General features: G+C 39.8%; 1 protein-coding gene across 2 annotated transcripts in view; it reads right to left on the bottom strand.

The window, feature by feature from the left end:
• The window catches only part of slc4a11 (solute carrier family 4 member 11), a 102,945-nt gene that overhangs the window by 38,109 nt on the left and 37,585 nt on the right, over positions 1–27,251 (bottom strand). Inside the window, exons 3-5 of one of the 2 annotated variants that reach the window (XM_053335673.1) lie at positions 24,937–25,053; positions 12,396–12,439; positions 9,188–9,416 (exon numbers count right to left, since the gene is read on the bottom strand). In XM_053335673.1, the coding sequence (XP_053191648.1) occupies positions 9,188–9,416; positions 12,396–12,439; positions 24,937–25,053 (390 nt within the window). The remainder of the gene's footprint in view (positions 1–9,187; positions 9,417–12,395; positions 12,440–24,936; positions 25,054–27,251) is intronic. The other variant, XM_053335674.1, reaches the window with a different exon arrangement.

The raw sequence follows: 27,251 nt of genomic DNA, 5'->3' as shown, positions 1-27,251 counted from the left end.
TCGGAAGCTAATAGTTTCCAATCTGGGCAGCGCCATCTTGAAAATTTCAGGTGCATGCTGGGATAAAAAAAAAAACACAGATTCTACTTATATGAGAATGAGGCGGGGCCATGGGCGGAGGGCGAGGGCTGTCCTTTTGACACCAAAACGGTCGCCCCCTGGTGGCCTTTTGCTAGAATGCTCTAAGAATTCTAGAATGCTCTTAGAATTCTAGAATGCTTTTAGAATGTTCTAAGTTACTTCGGCGTTGGCCTCATTTCAGAGGAGCGGAACTCCTCGCCTGGATAAACACCAGGTCCAAGGTACGTCAGTGCTTATATGTAGGCCCAAAAATATGTTGTTGTAGACCAAATTAATCACCTATTGTAGGAAACTCAGTGATATTAAGAATCAACATGGATATCGAAAATCCAGCTTCATCCACCAGCTGAAATAATTCTATCTATCTATCTAAGTAAGAACAATTATGATAAAAAATCTGAAGATTCAGGTAACAAATCGGACAATAAATAATTGCACAGAAGGTGGAGGTTGCACATTTCGTTTTAAAAAGAAGTACCTAAAAACTACAAACAAACATCAGTCACCTCTATGAAGTAGCATTTGAATCATTGGTTGCAACACTGCAGCTAAACCGCCACCACACAAATTTGTCTGGGCTTACTGAACTGATCATAAAATGTGGGGCAGAGTTCATCCGCAGATTGCAATCATGTCTCTGTTAACACGTAAAATCAAGCTGATTAGAAATGATAAAATAATTTAAAATACGTCTTAATAAAGAGAGTTCTAACAGTAAAAAGATACTTAACTGAGGTAGATGGAGGTAAAAAAAAAAAAAAAAAGTATATGGTACAAATGAATGCTTAATAAATTAAATGACACAGCAGATCTTGAAGGCCTAGCGCCAAGATATTAAAAATGTCAAGCTTTGTCCAAGTCTGGCAAAAAAAACGCAAAAAAGTAACACTGTTCAAATTGGAACTAAAATGATGGAGACTAGGATCTGGGAGTCATCAAACTTTGATGGACTGGTCAGCATACATATACTAGCTTGACTGCTGTTTTCCGAATGTCATTGGTACTGACGTGGATGATGATTTTATCAGTCTCGGGGTGGGATTTTATTAAGTCAGGACCTATCTGACTGGGGTTAAGAAAGGAGCTGGCTGATGGAGGTGAAGACGGCATTTGACGTCTCTCTGGTTAACCCCCTGCCATGAAAGGAATGAGATGGAGCTTGATACCAGAGTGTCGATGGCCCTCTAGGAGTGTATGATCGAGAGAGGCCGGGCTGAGACTCTTAGCGGATCAGAGTGGGAGGCTTTGCAGGCTCATCAAGGATTTGGAGACGGTTGTCAAGTTGGAGAGGCTCAGGTGGATATAAGCTGGGAGAATGTTTCCTTTTTTGCTTTTTGCCCTGACTAAGGGTCCATGAGACTGCAGCAGTGGGTGTTGAGAAAATGATGGACCTAGATTTAGGTTTTGCACCGAGCTGCAGCTAAGGCGTGAGTAATGCTAGTGCTTGTTCATGGGATAGCTGTCTCCGTCTCAGCTACATTTGAGGACATCGCCAGGAAAAGGGAGTTTATGAGAACTTCGCCCTGTTTGGGAATTCTACCTTCAAGCTCCAGACTAAGGAAGCTGGCACAGTTGGGAGGAGAGGTAGGTGAAGGCATTTTGTCTCAGCTGAGTGGGGATCACAAGGCCCTGAGAGGAGGGAAGGGGAAGCTTAGCAATAATAATGTAGTAGATGGCTTGACTAGCAGGGTAAGATAGTGTGACTAGAGCTGTCAGGCTACTAGGCGTTAGCAAGTAACAGGAGATCACAGTTGGCTTTTACACCAATCACAATGGAGAGACTCAATCAGACACACTGTCAATAATCTCAAGACAGAGTCGTATACAGGCCCAAAAAGTGGGCCCATTGCAAAGATCAGGCTTCGGTATGTTTGTGCTGTTTGTAGTTTCTCTTCTAGTACTGTAAGTGTGCTGGTAAAGTTTCTCTCTGAAATGTCTGAAAATATATGAAATGTCCAGTAACTTCAATCTTTGACATTGTTTAAACATGCCAGGGTCTAAAAGTGTAGGGTGAAAATGTGGTTAAAAATCCAGATAAAAATGTCAATTCATGTCTCTGAAGGACAAACACAATGCCGGAGCAAATTACATCCACTTCAGTGTTTTTAGTGACAAATGTCTTTTATATGAGACCGGGAATATTTTAGTGTTGAGAGCAGTTCAACAGCCAGAGCACAGCATGGACACGGCCAGTGTTCAGGGTTAAAATACCACTACTACAATAAGTGATATGATCTGTAGAGCTGTGATTCATACTAGCTGCACTCTCTGACTTTCAATGCATTTTACTTCCCCTACTGGTCATTAACGTTATTGTGTGATCATGTGTGTGACTGCTGAAGCTGTGTTCAGCAAATGTCTGTAAAGTCAGTCCATATACTCTCTCACTCCTCCTGTACATTGGCAGTAAAACTCTCCAGAGCCAGTGTTTGGTTTGTATGTTCTGGGCTACTTTAGAAATATGGTGGTGCAACATGGCGAACTCTATGTAGATGTAAAGAGCTAATTCATTCTATGGTAATAAAAACACAACAGTTCTTATTTTCCTGGGATTACAGTATACACTCATTTCCATTTCTCCCGAGTTTGTGCCACCAGATGCTAAAATCATCACACTGGACCTTTAAGACATGATCTTAAACACAAGACTCAAACACAAAATTGGGCCAGCTTCCAACTTCTTTGTTCTCATGGGGTAGCTATACACAATCCTGTCCAAATTAAATTTGTACAAAATTGATTTGCATTGCAAATTTCCAACACTTTGTAGGAAATATGCCATCTGGCAACAGTTTCACCCTAAAGCAGGGAAGAGGTGACCTCACATTTCCCAGGGAGCTTGTGTTATAGGTGTAGTTAGTAGTCTTGGTAAAATATTAATGATGAAAAACTCAATGTGTTCCATCTTCTTTTAAATATTCAACCAAGACCTTTCTTTCAATAACCTTAACTTAACACTTAACAGTGGTTCATTTCTTCCAAAGTGTTCCAGCCAATGCAAATTAGTTATCACTTTAGGGGACATGGTTAATATAAATGCACACCAGCAAGCTTTGTCTTCTTTTTGTTCCTGTAGCAGCTCTGTTCTCCTCATGTATTGAACATGGGAATATACCGTGTGTTACATCACCAGCTGAAGTGAACAAACCTGACTTGAATGTTAGAGGAAAGGATGTGTGTGCAAGTAAAGGCAGTTGGTGGTGTGATCAAGTGGGAGACTAATTAAGACATACACATTTGATACTTGTCAGTTATGTGAAGATTTCTGCACAGTTTCGTCAGCTTGTGCTATGCAAACACTGCTGTTTCCACACACAAAAAAGAAAAAAAATTGCAGATGCACACACGCAGCATATCAAATGTGACAAACTTCAATGGAAAGTGATGAAAAAATATGAAGACGGCAAGACTGGATGGCTGTATGGCTTCCCTTTGATCTTTTGGGATTCTTGGTGAATTCTTTAACTACATTATCCACATGGTTTGGTTTGAGGGAGAAAAACAGATTGCAATTTCTGTAAATCACATGAGGATAATGCAGTCTGTCACAAATAAGGGAGAGACGAATCAATAAATATGCTAAACCAGTCAAAAAAATACAGTGATGTTAATATTTCCGTTGATTGAAGTGCCAGTCTATCATCAACTGGAGAAAACCTACAGAGATATGCAGAGGTAAAAAGATTCATGGTTTCTCTTTCAGTGTGTGAAAAGGCCATAAGTCCTTTTATTATACTCAGAGGTCACCTCAAGAAAACCCCCCAATTCTTATGCTGCCGAAAAGATTAAGTGGTCTCAACCACTAGTAGACCTGCCAGTGAAAACATGCACGCACATAAACACACACACACACACACACACACACACACACACACACACATACACACAGAAAGGGAAATGATTGGTTTCCATCAAAGCATGGATTGTGGAGGGCACTTTGAGGAAGGTGATTAAAACACAGGGCGGCTCCATACAACAGTGGCTGATGACACACTTACTGTATATTAGGTATCCATCATAGCCAATCACTATGCAGCATACAAACACTATAATGTCGCATGGCAATGAGAAGGCCACTGGGACTGGGTCAATGGTGAAATCTTATTATCTAATGAGGTTGTCAATTCTCTTCTTTTACCTGCTCGCATAAAAGCAAATTATATTAATGGTAAATAAACCAACGCCCTTCATGTCTCAAAGTCAAGTACTGTAGGAGCTTAATTCCAATTGTATAACCAGATTATCTGAAGTCTTATGTAAGATCTCCAATACATAGAAGATCCATTTTGTCTAAGGAGGACACAACTTAAATGCATAAAACACCCATTCAATTATTTTACTTTTATCCTTTCAATCTCAATCAAATGGGTTTTATTAATTTTACTACACATAAAAGCAGCTTTTTTTTCATGAGGCTTTACAAAAAGAACTCATAAAATGATTGGACAATGAGTCCGCTGGACGAAGAGGGCGTTGATTTGAGGGGCAGCTGAAGAGGCATCGATATCTGTGACACAGGAGGGATTGCTGGTGTCTGTAATCATTTGATGACTCAATGGATCGACCCAGTCCCGAGCATGAAGAGGAACACAAACAGCATACTGATGGTGATTGGTACAGAGGCAAACCACTGATTACAGCCTCACGGCGGCTGATGCTGACATTTTCATCCAATTAGCACAGCTTACCGTCATCAAAGAAAACAAAACTTTGAGATGTGTCTGCATGGAGAGAGGGAAGGAGAAAAACCAAGAGGAGAGACCAGAGAGTCAGTTCAGTCACCTTTTCTTATCAATAGGCGGGCAAGTGTCTTAGATGTTATACAAACATGCAAAAAATCTTACAGTTATAGGAAAATATACAGTGTGCAGTCCCACCCCAACCACACACACACACCACACACACACACACACATATATATATATATATATAGATAGACAGACTTTTGGGTTAACAGGCACGCACATAAATATCTCTGCTGAACAGAAGCTTCATTTCCTGCTCTCCTTTACCTCATGCATATTAAATATAATTTTCCAGAGAAAATCCCTCAATGTCTCGTCTTTGTTGGGCACAGAGAGATCTTATCTTGATTACCGTCTACAGGCTATTACCAAAAATTGGATTTTATCACTGATAGCATTTATATGTTCAGCTAGTGCAAAGAAACCCGAAGACGTCAATGAAGAGATCAAGATGAGAAAAATGACATGTATGGTCATCATCTTTCATGTAGTAAAAAAGAGCTTGAATTAATGGTTTCAATTTAGTATTCTGATCATTCCTGCAGAATGTTACAGAGAGATTTTCACAGTGAAAAGTCATGCCGCCGGCCTGGAAGAGATATATTATTATAACGCTCAAGCATAGTCGGGTAATTCAAAAATACACAGCAACTTCCCTGTTGAACAGAGCTAATTATTTCTGGAATATTTACAGTACTGTAGCTGCTGTCAGGGAAAAAAAACATCATGTATCTGCACATTGTGGGTTCTTCAGAAATACAGATAAGCAATAATCCTCCTGGTTTAACAGATGCTCATGTATTTTTGAAGCTGCTAAACAGGTAGTAAGAGGTTTCAAAAGCCTCTGGGTCATGAAACTCACAGATTGTAGAATTTTTTTTATCTTTTGCATGTATGTGCATGTGTTTTAGAAAGAAATTCCTTCCTCCCATTCCTAGTTCTTTGCAGATTTAAAATAATGTGTAGCTTTTTTTTTTGCAGTTTGATTTGAGCAGGAGAAAAAAAAAAAAAAAAAAAAAACCCACTGGAGGATTATGCAAATCGAGGCGAAGTGGAGAGCCGGCGAGATCGATCAAAGGTGACAGCAATTTAGGGAGAAATTATGGTACAGTCATCACAAATAGGGCACACAATCAGCACCGCATATAGCACTGAGCAACGTAGCTGCTAACAGCATCACAGTGGAGAGGAAAATACAATTATACAATTCATCATTACTCAAAATATTGCTACAATTAGTGACTTTGCGGCAGCCGTACATCACTATTGTGAGCCTTTTATAACAATCATCTACAGCATCATATAATATTTCATTGGTTTAAATACTGAGCATCTTAAAGGAAGATATATTATTTCTAATTAATAGAAGCAGATTTAGTCTGTACAGTAGTGGCTGAAGTATTACTATTATCAATGCATTGCATCACCAGCAATGCCGTTAATTATTCCTCTGCACAATGTGTGTGTACTATGTTCCCTCGCCGAATCCCAAGACAAAAGTGAACCCCCCCCCACTCACCCCCCCTCAAAAAAATCTGCACAAGTTGGCCTCCAAAAATCGACTCCTCTGTACAAGTTGCTGGAGCAGGACTAATTATCTCTGTGGGCTTTCATCTTCTTCATTTCTGTAATTTTCGGTTCTTTCTGTGCCTGTTATAATCTCGCCCTGTTCTCTTTATCTCACAGCTGTACAGTATTACACTCCAAATGAGCTGGTCCGCTCGCCAGCCGTATCACCCCACTGTGGAGTGAATGTAGATATGACAGAAATTAATACCTGAGGAGATATGTCCCTTTGATAACATACTTATGTGCAATATGAATGTATTCCCCCGAGGAGGAACCTTTGTTCTTCCCCCCGGAGATTTTTCCTCCTCTCAGTACTGACATGACTGCTTCACATGTGAATGTTCATGATTTCTAATTTAGGGATCTCACCAACAATGTTTGAATTCTTACTCTGAAGGGGATTCATGGGCAAAACAAGGCACAGAAGAGACAGATTTTAAAATGAGAAATCAAACATTTGAAGTAGTGCAAATTCTCATTTAATAATTGATAATACTAGATCAAAAATTAAGAATAAAAGAGGAAACTGAAATCCGCAGCCTATTTGGGGAAAAAACAGACCGTTTTTGTGATGTGAACGTACAATATGATATTCTTCTGTCAACATATCTCTATGCCACATCCATCTGTCTATATAACTAACAGCTTCTGCACCATACTCCTGCTCATTTGCATGTTTCAGCCTAATTCTTTGTAATCTTTATTTGTTGCATAATTGTGGAAGTGTTACATCATCCTCAGCACAATTAATTATCACCACTACTACTATGCTATTCCTTCTACTGCAACTGCTGATATGTTCCACCCCCAGAGGGAAAAATAAAGTTTCAACCAATACGCATCTTCAGTTAGTTAATAACTTTGAGGCTGCACTCTTAACCGCTGACTGCTGGCATGTCAGCGGTGTATGTACTTCTTAATTTGGGCAAGATTTATATTCAAAGCAGCACCATATTTTGTTGTGCTAATATTCCTTTTGAAAATGCTATAACTTGATGCAGATGCAGGATTTTGGGGAGGCAATTATAACTATCTCAAGCCTTATATTCTTCTTTCTAATTATCACTGGTATAGAAAGCATTTTCCGACTTCTTATGCAATTACCAAATCCAGTGAAACCCCCAGAATGCTCACATTGATTTTCAAAACATTTCTAGACAGCCAAGAACCGCACAGGAAACCTTTTTTGTTGAAGATGGCAGCCATAAAAGGAAATAAGCCTCTTCCTCAGCCTCTTTGTTGCGTATTATGGAAGAGAAACAGTCAAGTAGCAGCAGCCACCACAGCTTGAGAGTCTCAGAGAGCCATTCGAAAAGCTAAGTGAGTGATCGATGACAGAAGTCAATTATCACCTCACGGATCTGTCAGAGGCGGCTGTGAAGGGTGAGCATCATACACCACCCACCTCTGACTAACCCCTCGACAACTGTGGACAGCAGCCCAGCCAGACAGGAAAACACTGGACACAGAGTAGATGACAGTCGGCTCTTACACTGCCATTACCTCCACATGGCTCTTATAGTGTTAACCACTGTAGAAAAACCCCTCACATGTTTTTTCTTGCCTGTGTGAGGAATCTCCTTTTCACATCCTGATAAAAATGTATGTACTGAAAAAAAATACGCTTTTCATTTCTTGTGACATCTATTAGAATAAAAGCAAAGTTTGATTTTCCAAACAATTGCTTTTGTGAATGCAGCGTTCAGTACAGCTTGCGGCAGAGAGCAGGGTTTCAACAATAGCTCCATAGTATTATGTAAGAGGGCGGATTTCTCCTGCTCTAATGGGCTGAGGAGATTCGCCTTAACCAAGAGGCTTTGCTACTCAGCCAAAAGGACCTGTGCTGAAGGGACTGAACTAATATGACAGGGATCTGTAAGCTGACAAAAAGGCACCCAACCTGCAGAAACTACAGCATATTTCAGAAATGAATATATGCATTAAAAAGGAGTGTGCTTAAAAGTCTAAGAACATCTTACACACTCTTAGGTATAATTAAGCTATACCTTTCAGGTCCAAATAGGAAGATTACTCTATATATGTGTGTGTGTGCTAGGATAAGTATTTCAATAAAATATATATATTATTTTTAGCTTTTGGAAATCTCCTTAAGTCTATTAGTTTTACATTTTTAAATTAACCCCTTCATCTTTTTTCTTGAAAAAAATATGAAATTAAAATTAACTTGGGCTGGAGAGTCACAAAAAAGCACCAACAGGCTTTTGGTGAAAGAAATAAAGCACAAGATTTCAAAAACAGTTTCAGTAATAATAGAAAATATTGCTGTGAAGTATTGAGACACATGCAGTCAGCTGGAGTTTGTTAGGTTGAGCTTGTATATATGTATGCGTGGTGTAATATATTTCTGCATTAAAATATCCAGCGGACAGTTTTTCGAGGAAACGTTTGATGTCTCCACATGTAAATAGTTGCCAACGAGACTCCTCACATTGAGCTCTATTTGTGTCCGCTGAAGAAGCCGCAGGGCAAATAGGCAGCCTTGGTTCAACATCACAAACTTTCCTTTGGGTCTTAAAAGCTATTTGAACCATTCCCAGGTCTGTCTGACAATTCTGCTCCTGAGCCTGAGGGGAAGATATTTTACAGGTAGGTGTTTGTGCAGACGTCGGATGTTTTTAGGTCACGTGTCACATGTAATGGGTCTTGGTCTGATTGTTGGCAGAAGTAGATATTCTCTGTCATATTGTGCCTGAGATTGTATACTTGTGTTATGTGTATTTTCACACGTTCCCCCCCCCACACATACAAAGTCGACAGGTTCCCTTGCTTACCGTTGACCTCCTGAGCTCCTGCATCTGTGAAAAGCATGCTCATCACCTCCTCGAAGTTGCAGCTGGGCTCAGATGCATTGCTGTCTTGGCCCACGTGGTGCAACATTCTCTTCAGAACATCGTCCAGGGAAGCCGCGGTCTCGTCCAGCAGGATACTGGCCCTCGCCAAGAAGCCATCCAGGTCCCGATGTGCACGAATCTCCTCCTCAAAGTTCATCAGCTTCACATACTGCAGAAAAATTTTGTATTCTTACAGGGTTTGATTTTTTTTGCTTCATATTTCTGTGCTGTCATTAAATGTAATTATAAAGAATTAAACACTTTGTTAAAATGCCTCTACCCTATAATTTTCAGCAGAATTGGACATGCATCATAATGGTAATTTTACATAGTAATAACTCTGCTGGTGTTGGCTCCATCAAGACAGTTTGTCTCAGATGTATTTTTAAGCTAAAATTATACCAGCCCCAAAAGGCTAACATATTTTTTATGGCTGTAATTTCTGTGAGACTGCACTTGTAGAAAATTAGCCTCCTGATCTAAGTTTTGCTCATTTACAGTTCAGTTCTAAATCAATGGCATTGTTCTTGGCTCTAGCTAACTGGTAAATGTGATTTAAGGTTTGAGGTTTCTTCATGTGGTATTGCAATTCTGTACTTCTGACCACCTCACTCAGGTGGTGGTTTCTCTGCACTCTGGCTCAGAAAAATCATCTTACTCCACCTTTATGCAATCCACTCATAGATCGGTCCGAAACTGCTAGTGTGACAGCATCATAAACGTTTGACCTTAAAGTGTCTCCACACACCATCCCCACTGAGCTAAATAGTGTGCTTTATTAAATACCAGTTTTTAACCCCTCCAAAATATATATATATAACAATATAATATATAATCAAGTCAAAACTGGACCAGTGGTGTCTGAGAATCACCTGAGAGACAGACACATGGACAGAGAGATGAGCACAGCTCGATTAAGAGCTCGGACACCCACCAGGCCTCGATTTCATTGATTGTGTGATTGACAGAAATTCTGAAGATAAGTGGATTCCCTGCTGCTCTTTTTGAAAATAAAATAAGCGCAGAGAAGAAAGTCCATGTCTACAGTCTCTGGAGCTATTTGTACATAAAGCTGTATAAGTAAATTTGATTTATTTATTTATGTTTGCATGGTTTATTTTTTTAGGGTCTTGGGTTCTTTTTCATCTCCAAATGATTCAAAAGGTTAACAATAAACTGAATTTAACTTCATTTAACTTTAATTTATTTGTAAATCATCTGCACTGTGCATAGTGTGTGGTCTTGTACTGTAGCTCATCTGTGTAGGATGGGCCACTGGAACAAATTTTAATTCTAAGGAGATTTTCCTGATTTATTAATAAACAAAAAGGTGAAAAGCATGCAGCTGTAGAAGAAATATGACTTTATCAAAATTCATTCTATCTATAGACCGCTGCAAATAAACAGATCCATAATAAAAATTCTTGGCGGGCAATTGTGGCTGTGACCATGTGAAAGTGATAAAAAAAAAAAAAAAAAAAAAGAAGGGGAGAGCAAACAAACAGAACTGTAGTACAGAACGGGCAGATTAGTGAAAAGAACCAGGCAAGCTGTTGGCAGGAACAAAGCACAACAAACTGAAATCTGTGACAGGCTCGCGCTGAGGAAGTCTAACTCTCGACAGCCTTGGACACCAGTTTAAACTGATGCCCTTGGGTACGGCTTTAAACTCCTTGAACTGTGGAGATGGTGAAACATCAGTTAATCTCCAGTGGAAGATATCATTTGTTGTACACCGAATACACACACACACACACACACACACACACACACACAAAACACACAAATCCTTTAATATTTCTTCTAATTTTATAGAAATGACCATGAGTAATGCTTTCTGGCATCAATAAATTTAGATTGCTGGATAATCTTAATTGTTTTGGATGACACTGAATCCCAAGTTGCTTCCAATAGTCATGCCAGCGCCTTGCATTGCAGCTTGCAGCCATATTGTAAAGGCAGGAAAGTGCTACACAAGTTTAGTCAATTTACTTCTGATTGGTTTTGCACTCTGGAGCTGCAGGTTATTACCAGTACATAAGAAAATAAAAGCAGTAGGGTTGGACTTTTGTGTTGAATGTTATTTAATACTAAATGTCTCAGGCATAAATTGAATCAGGAAGACTATATCCTTTACAAAAAGTATCCAATCTACTCAGCTGATTCCTATCAGTTCGGTCTATACCTTTCAAGTTCTTCTTATATAGATCTCTAATTTGTGCTGTCAGTTTAACCCTCCTGTTGTCCTCAGGTCAAGGAAGGAACGGAGGAAAGAAGGAAAGAAGGAATGAAGAAAGAAGGAAATGAGTAAGGAGAAGGGAGGACGGAAAAGAGGAAGTAAGGAAGGAAGGAAGGAAGGAAGGAAGGAAGGAAGGAAGGAAGGAACAGTCAAAGGCGATGTTAACAGGAGGGTTAAACATATTTAAAAGGCCGCCTCTCTTCTGTCTGATCTACTTTGGGAACAACAACGTGTCCATTTAGTCTTTCTCCTCTCGACCAGCTGTTCATTCCACTTACTGAAGTTGGTGGTGACGCTGATCGATAACAAGGCTCAATTTTGATACCAAGTGCAGCGATGACTACTTTATGGGCTTCTTTCGCTTCAGCAGTTTCAAATGAAGTCCACAGCAAAGTTAGAAACTAATGGTTGGTTTGATTTGATGGGTTAGTGGTCTGTTGGTCCAGATTTGAGGTACTGTACAGTTTAACCCTCCTGTTCCTGTCCTTGAGTCAAGGAAGGAAGGGAGGGAGGAAGAAGGAAGGAAGGAAAGGAGGGAGGAAGGAGGGAAGGAAGAAGGAAGGAAAGGAGGGGGGGAGGGAGGAAAGGAGGAAGGAAGGAAAGGAGGGAGGAAAGAACGAGAGAAGGAGGTAAGGAAGGAAATGAGAGAAGGAGGAAGGAAAGAAGGAAGGAAGAAAGGAAGGAAGGAAGGAAGGAAGGAAGGAAGGAAGGAAGGGAGGAAAGAAGGAACAGTCAAAACTGACGCGGTCAATTTGACCCGTGAGGACAACACAAGGGTTAAATCTTGTCCACTTAAAGAAAAGATTTTAGTTGAGACCATTAATGTCCCAATAATCTAAACACCCACAAATCATTTAATTTCATCTGTAATATTCCACTACATCTGATTCAATGAATAATGATGCTTACCCTTCTTGATGTGTTCAGTAACACACAACCAGAGTCGTCAGCATCTGTGGAAAAAACAAAAACAAGAGATATGATTTGACAAAGTGTTTGCAGTGTAATGAAACACCTACACATACTGTATGTCTGCACACTGAGATATTTTATACCAGTATCATACTGATATAGCTGTAGTGTGTGCATACGGCTACATCAGATATATTATTTCCACACTTATTAACAACCAACAGGTGATATTCATGTGATTCTGCATTGCACACATTGTGGCTTACAAATATGCTCCATTGGGTTTCCCCCTGTTTGAAAGCATTATTCCTATGTTTCTATGAGCTGATGCAGAATAACCTGTCAAAGTAAAATACACCGAAATGAAAAAGACAAAACAAGAAAATGGCAAAATAAGAGAAACAGAGTGTGGCAAGGAAAAAAAAAAAGGCAATCTATGATCTTTCAACATTAGAGAATAACAACTGTAGTCTTGACAAGAGGCAGCCACAATGTGAGTGTGTGGGTGATGAATTGAAAGCAAAGCGTGGACCAAAATGCACTCATCAACATATAAAGTATCAGGCCTTGCACAGTACTTTACATTTTTAGGATTTCACTCTCAAAATCATGACAGCCTACAGACATGATTTGACCTACAGAAGATTTACATGCATTAATGGTAAATATGAGCCACTTATTTCATGTGCATTTGTGTTTGTACGTCTTTGAGAAACAAAGCAAAACAATTAGGTGTAAAATATGTAAAAAACCTTTCTGGATTCAGCTTTAATGAATGCAATGTGTGGTATAATTACGCTATGCAATTATACTAATCCATCTGTAAGTAACTAAAAATGCCCATTTTGTCAAACTTCACAAGCAAAAGACTATAACGCAGTTGGCAGCCTGGCTACCATTTATTTTCTTAAGCTAATCTTTTTATTGGAGGGGAGGCTAGACGGCTAGTGTAGTCAGTATAATATATACATGTATGTAATTTTGCTTTTGTTAAATCAGATTGATACACATGTTTCATATTAACATTTTAATGCAAATCTCTAGTAATGTGGTAATCATTATGTGCATGTAAAAGCACTGTAAGTAATTCATTCCACCATCAATGCATTCATTATTGATGGTGCAAATTGTGACATAAAGATCACAAGCATCAACCATGCAGCCGGTAAAGTAAAAGGAACCTGAGACCCTTTTTCTAATAGTGATGAAAATGTCAAGAGGCAAGTCTCTAAATGCTCTCATTGAACAGGGATTGGAAGTTCTTTGCTGATAAGGCTTTAATACACACGTCTGTGGAGCCGAGGGGAGTGCTCAGATAAAGTACAAAGGTCTGGATTTTCCAGTGTTGGAAAAAAAAAAGGAAAAAGGAGGGAAAGCCTTTTATGTTGGAAAACAATACGGGGACAAACCGAGAGAATGGGGTTTTCAACACACTTCTGTCCCTTAACTAGCAGACTCAGTACCCTGCTGACTCTCATAAAACAGTCCGCCACCGCCATTACATAATGCAGTTATCGCCGTTTACTGTGGGGAGGACGTTATTAGGTTACCATGGGCTTTCCTCCTCTGCTCCGCGTGATGCACTGTGTCAGCTCTGTCTGGAAATCAATCAGCGCTTAACTCCTCCCCTCCAGCTATGGAAAAGCAAGAAAACCCCCCTTTTTTACAAGCCAATAAGCCTTAGGAAACCGCCAGGATATCATAATATCAATAATCCAACCACAAGTGAACAGGTCTGAGTGTGAGTCTGCAGAAAAAAGGGGGGCTTTGATCGCCGCACCAAACACCTAGCCATCATAAAACCCTGCAGGCAGCGAAAGAAGAAAGAGAGCCCCAGCCCCTACCTCTATGACAAGCCTATGGCAGGGGGCACGTGTCGTGTGCAGTGGATTTGGTTCATCAAAGCCTCACAATCAAAAAGCACACCGCTCGGCTGATCCGCTCCCAGAGGGGAGAGGGAGCTGCTGCTCTAATTGCTGTCAGGCTGCTGCTGTAAGGAGATATTCATATATTCATATAAGATTACCTCGTCCCCAGTGATCACCTCCTTCTAATAGCCTCTGTATGTCTCAATATACTGTGTGTCTTAAAGTAATCCAGGAGAATTTAAGGGTTTAGGAATTAGGGAGAGGAAATGTTAAAATGTGACACAGGCTTGTTTCCCTACTTGGTTCCTTATTTCATCAAATTTGCAGGAAAACTGTTCATTATATTCAATCAGTCACAAGAGTTGATGGATATACTGCATGCATGTATTGTATTGATCATCTGCTGACCATGTAAAGGACGCTTTCCATAGCCTCACCCCTACATGACCCTCTCTGAATATGTGCCTTGTCGTGAATATATGAAACATAAGGAAGGGGTAAGTTTAGAATAATGAAACATGTCTTAAAAGCAATGAAGGGAGGAAGAATCCTATAAAAATGAACCGTGTATTTCAGAATATTTGAAGAGACTGTATTCAACATAATGTTCTGCTTCCTGGCCGTAATACATTCTTGGGTTGAACACAAGTGGGTTTAAATGTTCTTTGTCTTTACAATTATCCCAACGGAAGAAAACCTACAATCTCAGAGTGGAGTGTTGTATTATTTCGGTAATTAAGTGTTTCAGGGTGTTGATTGAGGATGGGTGAATTACTTAATGATAGAAGAAGCCTTGTGACCGTGTCCTTGGCATGACATTAATGCAACAGTACAATACGTGTTTGATATCAAAATAACTGGTTTGATATATGACAGAAAATCATTTGTTTTTAAATTGGTATCAAAATACCAAAGGTTCATATTTCTTTTATTATATGAATAATAAAAATACTTTTTAATCCATCTCCCAAACTCTGCCTCTCATATTTGATGTTCCCAGGTTCTACCATTTGGAAATAATCACTATAAACTGGCAGGAATGCACCAATCTGACCTTATTCAGTAAATCAGGTATCGCCAGAGGTGACTGATCCCCATTAAATACAGTATTTGTCAATGTCATTATAAAATTCGTGAAGCAATGATATGCATAAATCACATAAATCCATGGCATCATTTTACCTTGCATTAAAATGGGGGATTATGACTTTCTATGCAGTGTGTTGTACAGGTAAGAGACGACTGCAAGAAATTGGAGGGTGTCAGAATTAGTATTGGAAGAGAAAATGCCGCATTGGTGCATCCCTGTAATCCAGAGTACAACGAAAGAAGTTTTACCTTTCTTTACACTTCTTCCTCAGCTTGAAATCACACCCAATAAGGTCATTGAGCGAGGTGGATAAAGTGGAAACATAATACCTGCAAATTTAATGTAAAACTAATGCGATACCTGCAGCTGTTACTCACTCTACTCATTTTACAATTCCTTTTTGCAAATTTACAATTGCAATCATAAAAACAAAATTCACATATAATTTAAGAGAGTTTAAAAAATCTTATTAATTTCCTGAACTATTCCTGCATGAATGGCGCCTCAGGAACCTGACGAGCCAGATGGTTTGTTACACACAACCATCTGAGCAGTTATCCTTGGAAATTATTTGGAAAAGGGCAAGCACTTTCAAAAAAAGATACTTGCCAGGTGATTGGATGAACCATCTGTCGATCACCGTCTATCACCGCCTTACCTCGCCAGGCCACTGGGATCAAGAGATTGTGAGATCAAGCGAGAAACTTCATAGCATGCTGATTGGTCTGAAACACCGGTGGGTTTAGACACAAGCGCATTACTTGAATCCTGACGAGATGGATTCATGCATGATTTTATGATATCGTGATCCAGCTGCCTCATGAGGTAAAAACCCCGGGAAGATCCTCGCAAATTGGAAATTTGGCTGAAAACACCTACAATAAACACCACATTGTCCTGCATAAAATAATTTAACTCGAAGGCGCAGGCTATTACAAGTCCTTGTGTAATAAAAACAAACATGACCTCAGCAAACATACATCCTTGAAAATATGTTAATATTTTAAGAACTGTCTTTCTCCTGAAGTCAGCGTCTCAGGCAGCTCTTACTCTCAGGCTGTTTATCACACTCACAAAGTATTTTGCCTCACAAAAACACTTTGATGTCCTCTTCTCAACCTTGTCTTCAGCACGGCAGACTGTTGCCTTCTCAGTTACTGTAAGTCGCTCTGTGTAACAATACCAATGCCACAAAAGGTATAAAATATAAAATAAACATGGAATTATCATTACACATACAAAAGCCTTAGGATCAGACTAACACTAACAAATGTACAAACCCTTCTCTGTTTCATATACTGTAGATTTCTTAACCGAAATAGGGAAATCCTTTTAATAGGAACTGATTAAGTAAACACAACAAAAAAAGGGAACTACTGTAGTTTTGGTCCATCTATTTTTTAGTTATCTACAGTTGGTATACTGTGTGTCCATGAAGGTCAGGTAACGAAATTGGTCAAGCTCAAAAATCCAGTGTGACAGAAACTTGTCCTTCCTCGTGACTTTTAAACTTCAGTATTCTGCCAAATTGATTGAACTGAAATGGACAAGAGCCGAGCCCTGACAGAAATATAATCATGAAATCAATTCTATTTATGGAGAGCATTTGACAGCTTTATGGGCACAGTTCTCAGAAGAGAGAATAATGGATAAGATCATGTCAAAACGATAAAAAGACAAAGAGGAGACAACAAACAAACAACTTCTTTGTATAACTAGCTGACAACAGCTCTTAAATTTCTAATTTTAAAGCACTTACTTGGATAACTGCCATCAATCATTTTGTTTGATCTTTGCCTGATGTCACTTACACACCAAACAGAATTGTTAGGCCCTTAAACGAGGATGGTGAGGTTTCTGAAATAGTGTTGCTAGCTCAAGTATTTATGCATGTTTGAAAAGAAAGTGATCTACCAATTGAAAGATAAAGATAAGAAGCTACAAGTGTGTTAGGCTATGTGGCACTTTGAGCTAAACATCAGTATATTGACACCATAGACTGTATAAAAGAAATGGATGTAACATCCATGACGTCACCCATTGGTTTGTGGACTGCTGCTCGGAAGCCAATAGTTTCGAATCTAGGCAGCGCCATCTTGAAAATTTCAGGTGCATGCTGGGAAAAATAAAAACACGGATTCTACTTCTATGGGCATGAGGTGGGGCCATGGGCCGGGCGGGGAGGTTGCTATGGTTGCGAGGGCTGGATCTCGAGGACATTGGTCAATCAACCTGTCAATCAGGACGTAGCCACGCCCTAATGCATACCCTGCTTTATCGTCAAATATAAAATCAGGGAGGCCAAAATTTCACAAATGAACATCATACTGCATTGAAGAAGGCTTTAAACTAGTGATTGAGACCATAAACACATTTTGAAAACGTTTACTGAGGTTAGAAATCAAGTGAGAAGTTGGTGAATTCTCCATTGACTTGTATAGAGATGGAAGTCCTTTTGACACCAAAACGGTCGCCCCCTGGTGGCCTTTTGCTAGAATGCAGTTCTAAGTTACTTCCGCATTGGCCTCATTTCAGAGGACCGGAACTCCCCGCCTGGTTGACACTGACAAAATGTTTGCGTTTAAATGTACACTATCCATTATCATGCTAACATTTGCTAGCACAAACTATAGCTGAGGCTGAAATGCAATTAAATACTGGACACAATCAAATATTTGGCCAGCCGATTGTGCTAAATGCAATTATGGGTTACTAAAATGAATCCTGTGATGAAAAAAGCATTTCAACACCAATCCATTTTGAGGCACGGTCGCTGGGATTCATCCACTGAGGGTCATGAAAACCTGCATCCAAATTCATGGCAATCCACTTGTTGACGTAATTGAATCTGCATCAAAGTGGTGAGCCGATATTGCCATCTCTAAAGCCAGATATCTTCCCGACAGATGCATAAAGCAATAATCCCTGAGGTGACGTCTTTAGCCAAACACTGATGCATAGTTTATGAGAAATGATCAGTTCAATTTAAATGCAGGCTCGACCACTCACTCTCACTTTGCTTTGATCAAACTACCCCACTCCCAACAGGCTTGATGCAGAGGACCAGTTAATATATCGCTAAATAAACCCGTGAAGGTGAATCTGCTTCATCTACATTAACTTAAGTTTATGGTTTTGGACATGCATTTTGGTAATAGCTGTAGACGAGGGGGTGTTAAATGTGGTTAAGAAAGTGGCAGAGACAGCAGAGCAAGAGGTTTTCCAATCCAGGAAAGTGTCAGGACCCTAATGCAAAAAGTAAAATAGTTTGCAGGTACTGTGCTTTATGGACCTGCTGAGGGTGAAACTAGAGTCTTTAATCCTGTTCTGTAATGAGTTTCCTCTTGAATTATTGTTGAATATCAGTAAAAGTAAATTTCAGTCTACAGAGAATCTTTTTGTAATGATTCTGCTTTCAAAAGTTGGCATTGAGCACTTTTACAGAGCTTTATAGTTTGTTGTTTTTTTTTAAATATTTGTCACTACGCTAAGAAGTAATATCAACAAAATGTATCTAGAGTGATATGGTTTATTGCCACGACTGTGTTTTACTGCAAATTGTTTATTCATTATTGATGTTACAATTCACACTTCCTGTCTTGTGGCAATCTTTCCTGTATTATGACAGCGAAGGAAGACAAAACCCTACCTCATCCTCCGCTACATGCTTGTGTTTTGCTGTGTTTTGAGAGACATATTTATAGTCCACTTTATCATTTAAATGTGCCTCTGCTTGTCTTGTTTCCAAGGTGAAACTCAGATTGTGTGTCCTATACATGTCGTTAATGGGAGGTATATAATCTAATAAGTGGAAAAGAAATATTAAATCACGTTTTCACATTGACTCTAGAAAATAATTGTGATAAGTAAAGAATAATTTCCTCTTCTTTCTGTAGGAACGGAGAGAGATTTTAATAACACACAAGGAAGAACAATTCAGTGCTTCCAAGATGAATACTGATTTCCTCCGCATGATGATGGCACTGCTCAGTACTACTGCAGTAGCACTTTGGAGGCTGACTTCGTATTTGGGACATTAAATCAAAAATGCTCTTTAAATGACTCAAATGTTGGAAGCCATTATAAAATGTATTTTTAGTGTGGCGCAGTTAAATATCCAATTTTAAAAGCATCCAAAGCATGACTACATTTCCTTGTGTAAGAAGCTACTGTTGAATATAGGGAGAGAAATGAATTAATTATAACAGACAGATGTTTTTGAAATTAGATTTAGGTAGGAGCTGCTGTCTCTGGGTCTGATGTAATCACTACACTATTTGCTTTTCCAAACCACTGCTTATTTAGCCAGACAGGATGTGATTAAAAGTCCCGTTCAGAGTCTTACACTGATTTGATATGGTGGACATAGAGTATTCCACAGCGGCCTGCTGATGTGGAATAATAAAGTAACATTTTAATTTGTGTCATAAATTAAAAGCAGAAACAGACACGCAAACAGCTACTGACACTGGGATCAAATACATGTGACAACTAGACTTTGGATGGAGGGGTGGGTGGGGGGGGGGGGGGGCCTGGAATCAAAACAAAACGCACTAATCAACATTCAGCTGTGCTGTCAATGAATAATGCACCGAAAATCTGAGAACAGACACTGTTGAGCATGACAAATATTCTGCACCTGCAGGAGAGAGTTATGCCTGATGACAGCATTGAGAATTCAACATATTACAGCTGTATAGAGGGAGAGGAGTGTGATACAGCACTGGTAGGTTTTGGGGGTTCAGCTCTCATCTGTGTACTCACTAAAGCACAGGCTGTGAATCAATGGCTTATGATTAGGAGTGGGCGATATGATGATTATATACAGTGAGACAATACAAATGTTTTTAATATCTTGGATGTTGCCATACTGGTGAAACTGTGCTAGCTGTTTGTGACTGTATTAGATCATTGTGGGCAAATCAAATTTCTGGCAACATTGGATTTTTGCATTTGACGTGATGTGGTTTCTTGATTTGACAGATATTTAAATCAGCACTTCATTTCATCCATTAAAAGTTTTCAATATATTTCCCAATAAAAGGCAACATTGCCGACCCCTATTTGTGATATTGGTGATTCCACAAAAAAAATGTTAATTTGATTTAAGAAGCTTTTTTGTAACTGTGTATTTAATAATAATAAAAAAATTTAAAAAATACACATAGTTCTGAAGTAGAGCCAAACAAAGTGTCTTTTATTTCACAAAATATTATGATATAGTATCCCTCCCCATTTTTCAGTGTTCCTCTCTCTCTGTACTCCAAGTAAGAGTTCAGAGCCAGATATATATAATTGCAGTACTGACACCACTGCACAGTTTGAAATAATTTCCCCTGAGGCATTCACCAGCCTGGTAACGGCTTCCAAACCTACAACCAGCATATTAGTACCTAACTTCTAATAGTTTAAAGGAATAGTCTTATGTTTGGTATTGCTGCTTAAAACGCATTATATTGATCATCATATTATTAACAATTACAGATTACTTTCTAATCTTGTATGTCGAGATTACTTTAAAGGAATTGGTTCTTGGCCCAAGCTTCTTCTATCGGCATGGTTCCCCGACTGCAAATACGGCTTTAATTTTCATTGCTACGCTGACGATACAAAGATATATGTACCTGTAAAGCCAAATGACTTTCTCCAACTCCTACATTTAGAGGCATATCTATCAGAAATATAAAAAAATGGATGGGTATGAACTTTTTGCTCTGTGATAAAACAGAGTTATTAGTCGTTGGATCAGCCAAGTATGGGCATTTGTATGAGAAGGGAGGCGTTTGCATATTAGTATTTCTGGATGATAGGGCTCTTATAGCAAACTCCAGAGAGCAGGCAGCGGCCCAGCTGTCACTGGTTCTGTCACACATTCAAGCACTGGGATTTTCGGTGAATTTGCAAAGCTTCAACCTTTCAATGCTGGACTCGATCTCAGTGGCTGTGTGCATCACATCAGCTCCAGAGGAAGCTGACAATAACCCCTTCTCGCATGTAGGCTGTCCTCCCTGCCAGGGCTCCCCCATAAGGAGGGTGTCTTTTCACAAGGTGGTGTCTACAGATGCCTCCTGGGTGGCTCTGTGCGATGGTGTGGCAGTGAGACGGGTCTGGATACAAGCTTCACATGAACCACTTTGAGCTACTAGCATTTTCATCTGGTTCTGACAGGCCGACATGTTCTGATCAGGACAGACCCTAACCCTAATACAATGGTGGTTTCCAACATAAACAAGCAAGGAGGGACACATGCACTTCCTCTCAAGTCAACCATGTCCCAGGCCACTCAAACCTTAAGGCAGACCTCCTCTTCTGTGAAAGAGTGGAGGTTGCACCCATTGGTGTTCGGCAGGGCAGAAGTAGACCTCTTTGTCTCAAGAGCAAATACCCATTGCCCTGTTCTTAGCCATAACAGATGACAGCATGCCTCTGGGAATGTATGGGCTAGTGTGACCATGGTCCAACATGCTCCTGTATGCATTTTCCTCGGTGGAAATTATACTGAGTGTTCTGGAGAGTGTGCACTGGCAGGATGAGTCCCTGATCCCGGTGGCCCCTCAGCAGCCAGTAAAGTTTTGGTATGCTGATAATCAGTCGGCTAGCAGTGAGGCTCAAACGGGAGGAGAAGTGATACATCCACACCCAAAACTGAGTTGGCTGCATGCCTACCTGTTGAGAAGTCCAATTTATTAGTTAAGGGTCTGCTACCAAGTATGATAATGATCCAGAGCCATCATCAACTAGAAGCCTAAACGCCTATAAATGGCGGCTTTTTGAGCAGTGGACGGAAATGTACTCCATGTACTCCAATCCAAACTCCAGCGCTCTATTGTGGATGTTTTTAATGTTCCTTCAGGAGCTGCTGGGTAATCGTCTCTCCTTTTGCACAGTTAAGGTCTATTTGGTGGCCAAATGTACCTATCATGTTGGCTTTGATGGAGTGACACCAGGTGCTCACCCTCTTGCCATGCAATCCTTAAAGGGAGACTTCCGCCTGTGGCATCTCTCTTGTACCAGTTCACTTTGGATGGCTCCAAGGTTACATTGTGCCCCAATGCGCCGTATTTGCCAAGATTATCCCTGCAGCCTATAGCTCTATGGCTTTTGAGCTCTTGAGCTTTTGTCCCCCTCCTTTTGCATCTGAGGAGCAGAGGAGATTACATTTCCCTGCACCTACATACACCGCACCCAGAGTTTGTCTTTATTTTACCAGTTGTTTGTCTAATTTTGCAAATCCATTGTGGAGCAAAGCGCTGTCAAATCAGCCGCTTTCTCACTGGATTGTGGAGGATTTCTACCTGGCTTACAACTGCGGAGGTCTTCTATGCCTCACAGTGTGAGGGCAGATTCGACCAGTGGCGCGGCAACATCATGGGCTCTCACAGGGGTATCTGTGAATGATATCGGTGCACACTCGTGTTTGGTTTCCCCGTTTGAATGCGACAGCCCCTTTGGTGACTCATTCTGTAATTTCTGCAGGGCCTATGATGCACTGCAGTGCTGGAGGTTTAACTCCGGTTCGGTGGCTGCTTTGTGGGGTGTGAATACATGCCTTATGCTATATGTGTTGTACTAATGTACTAAGAGAATCAACAGCAAAGGAACATAATATTATGACAGACTTCTGTTCCCTGAAGAAGAGGAACGAGGTACAACACTTGGTTGTCCCGCTGCACAGCTGGTCTCTGTGATTACCAGACTAAGGGATGACGGTGGTGACGGATGTATGTATGTATGTGCAGACGGAGCCAAACATACTGTATGTCACCACACATCATCTGCCTTAAAAGGCGTAAAGAGGTGTCTTTACTTAGGCCACATGGGGGCGTGATACCCTATACTATATGTGTTGTCGCTTGTTCTTCTCCTTCAAGGAACAGAAGTTAAAGTCATAACATTTAGTTTTCTCCCTCCCAGCGTGCACCACTCCAGCTCTCTTGTCAGATGCCTTAAGTGTTACTATGTATGGAGAATCAGCCCAAGTGACATGGTCACCTGTCACCCTGAAAGGAAATAGGGATATATCTCTCTCTCTCTCTTTCCCTCTCTCTCTCTTTCTCCCTTCTCACTCTTCCCCCGTGGTGCACCTGTGACTGTTGCCATAGTAACGGTAACCTGTTGACCCGTTGGGTTTCTGGTGATGGGGTCAAAATCATCTCCACCTGCAGCTGAGGAGCTGTCTGTCAAGTCAACACCTGCCATCAGGCTCTGGATGGGCTCAGACCCCACCAGACCTCCACAGCACAGAAATTAATTTAAAGTTGTTTTGAGGATTTTCTGGAAAATTCTTCTTTTTCTTGCTTCTTGAACATTGCTTTGGAGATCTGCCGTGACTGCAGACACGTCCTCCCTTTGAAGAATGTGCTTCATGTTCTGATATAAAACATCTCCAACTAGGCTGAAGGGCAAGGTTAAAAAAAAAAAATCAACTGCTGATATCGATCACAAAGTTGAACAGCAGAGGACATTGCTGATGGCAGAAGCATATTCAGAGAGGTAGCTGTTAGTTTCCCAGACTTAAAAAAAAAAGAAAAACCTAACACACTTTAAATGAGAACAACATCCATGTACGATAAGTGATGCGTTACACATTTAAGATGCTTTATCCATTTCTTACTATAAGTGTTGAGGGTCTATAAAAACATACTTGGTTATTTCACAGCACAGTTTTCTATCCTCGTGTTTTGTCTGTGTTTGTCTTACTCAGAATCAATCTGACTTTTATGATGTTTCTGAGTCTTTTATTAATGAACAACCACTGAAGTTGGTTTCTTACTTCAAAGAGCAGCTATTAAAAACACATCAATGGACCACTCCATTGCACTGGGTGACATGTTCCTTCATTACCGCGAATGCACGCACACTGCAGTTTATTTTCACTTTGCTCCCACATACACCGTCTTCCTGCCTGCCTGCCTGCCTGCCACCAAATGTGTATTATCGTTGGCTGAAAAACAGTCCTCCAACCAATCTAATATATCCCTGCTTGAGTAATGAGATAAATAAAAACTATGGTGCCCAGATGAGTTAATTAATTACTGGCATTGTTCAATTCAAGAGATTTGGTCACAATGACAAAAATATACAATAATTCCAGCCTTACCCTTTAAATCCCTGTTTTAGTTTAAGAAGACCACTTCACATATTGGGCAGAAATGCATTCAAAGCCAGATTCAAGATTGTTCATTATTTCTTGACTGATATCTCATATCGTACAGAATAACATTTGAAAGAGTCAGGTGCTTTAAAATTTAACAGTTTTGAGATACATGTGAATTTTTAAGACTGAGAAAACTTTAAAAATAAAATGTTAACCTCTCTTTCTCCTCTGTCCACACTTTCTCTTTATCACCCCCAACTATTTTCGTCTCTTAATCTTCCACCTCTTCAAATATTTTCTGCCTCGTCGACTCTTTTAATCATTGCTTTAGCACAGTTTCCCCTTTCTATCTCTTTCTCTCCTTCTCTCTCAAACACCTTCATTCTCAGTCTCTGTATCCAGCTTTTCTTCTCCATCCTTCTCTTACCATAGCCACCCCCACTCCCTCTCCCTCTCCGTTACTCCATCTTTCTGTGTACTGACCTGGCCCAGGGCTGATCTGGTTGTCATAGAGGTGGATGTCATCTCCGCAGGCGATCGGCGAGTCCTGTCCCTCCTCTCGGCCCTCGCTGCCCTCTTCCTGCTCTGCCTCCCGCTGCTCTGGGGACACAACAGCACAGGGTCACCTCCTGGACCTCACCGGCCGCCAGACAGGGCAGCCAACTCACGTTTAGTATTGTTATGCTCAACCTAAAAAGTAGCTTTAAAAAATTCAACAGGTTAACAAGACAGCTAGACTTTTAAGATGAACGACTTTAACATGGTTCAAAAAGAAACCGACGATGAGGGCAAGCATTCATATTTATTAGTTTTCTTCCCGTAACTAACATTTTTGCTACACAGCAAATTACAAAGAAAAGTTCTGTCTTGTTAGCTTTACAAGTTGAATCATGTTGTAATTTGTCCACCAGTAAAATAAATCCTAATCAAATACACACATCACTCATTTTTAGTAAGTAGAAATATGAATAAATGTGTGATATACTGATGCATCAACACTATGAGTCATGTTAGCAGCTCGGTGAGGTTGTATTTAGCCACAGTGGTGTTTCAAGATACACATTAGCATGCTAACATGTTCACAATGCTAACATACGTTTAGCATATGTTTAGCATGTATTACCATCTTACTTTAGGCTGCTAACATTTGCTAATTAGCACAAACCAAATACAACTGAAGCTGATGGGAATATCTTTAGTTTTGCAGTAGTGGAAAAAGTTGGAATCAAGTTAATAAAATTCATCCTTAAGGCGACAAATGTTTTCAATTTTCACGGCAATCCATTCGGTAGATATTTCATTCTGTACCAAAGTGATGGACCTGAAAACAAACCATGCCAATATCAATATTAGCCAAATGCAGAAATTCCAATTAAAGGCTCACCTCAGGTAAAATCCTGTCAAGATAGTACTTAAAAGAAATTTTAAAACAGCAACAGGAAATTATAACAATAATAATTAATAGATTTCTGCAACAATTTGGTGCTCACAAAAAAATACGTGAGAATTATATGCAAATAGTTTTAGGTCCACTTGAAATATATCACAATGAAGCTCACTTGTTAAGTATGCACTCAGATTTTACTCCAGCTTTTCTTTCTAGGTTATTCCACAAATTATGGGTAAGAATGATACCTGCAATCTATGGAGGTTGTAAAGAAGGTTTTAACTACAGATTACAGTTAAAAACGGACTTTATTCTATATATAATAATATCAAGGATCCAACTAGCAAACATTTTCATTATCAGTTGCTCTATAAAAATGTTCCCTGATCCTATGGTGACATCTTGAACACCCAAAGCTATTCAATCATCATCATCATAGATCACCAGCAGATCATAAAAACCTGAAAATCTTCCCATTGGAGAAGCTGGAACCAGTGATTTTGCAGCTATTTTTGCTTAATATATATTTTAAGATTGAATAATTATAATTACTTACTTATATATATATATATATATATATCAGTTGCAAATGAACTTTCTGTCCAATTTGGATCTTAAATTAGTCTACAAAACTAATCACAGTATGCTTAGAGAGCTCTAAATAGTTCGGGTTTCAGCTGGTTTCCTGGAGTCATTTTGGGGTTGACAACAAAGGATTTTAAGAGTCGAGCGTTAGTTAAACAATGAGTAAAAAAATGCTGTTTGCTTTGTTTTCATAGAGACAGGAAATGAAATGTTTTGCAAAAAGAAGGTAGGCTGTCAGATGCCACTCATAGCAGCACAAGCACACACTCTGCAAACCTTCTACCTAGTTAAGAACAACATAACTAAGCATAAATAAGTGAAAATGGTAAATGAACTGTATTTATATAGGGGCTTTTCTAGTCTACTGACCACTCAAAGCATTTTATAACACAGGCAAACTTTCTAATTTGTAGACACAGTGAGCAGCAATACTGTAGATAACCTCCAAGAAATGCCACAAATTATGAAAGAAATTTGCAGAAACTGAGTCAGTCATCATTTTAAGCTGAAGACAAGTCTGACAATGAATCAGCAGGTACGTGCAACTGCAAGGTGTTAGCAGTGAGGTTTTTTTTTTTTTTTTGGTGTCAGGATTTTGTATGGAAGCAGCGCAGGACCCAGCCTGGAGTCTGTTTGTATGACTCATCTCATTCTGTCTTCCTGAAACCGCAGCCCCTTAAATCCAATCCTACAGCAGTAACTAGTGGGCGCCCAAATATCATCCAGTGATCGGCTTTGATGCGACGAGGACAATATCTCATACTCTGGTGCTCTTTATCTGCTGACCTTATTCGTGAGGAGGCCCCCAATTTCGGTTCATTCAGTT

Source organism: Scomber japonicus, chromosome 16, assembly GCF_027409825.1.
Source record: "Scomber japonicus isolate fScoJap1 chromosome 16, fScoJap1.pri, whole genome shotgun sequence".
Lineage (NCBI taxonomy): Eukaryota > Metazoa > Chordata > Actinopteri > Scombriformes > Scombridae > Scomber > Scomber japonicus.
This window is presented reverse-complemented; position numbering and strand designations above follow the sequence as displayed.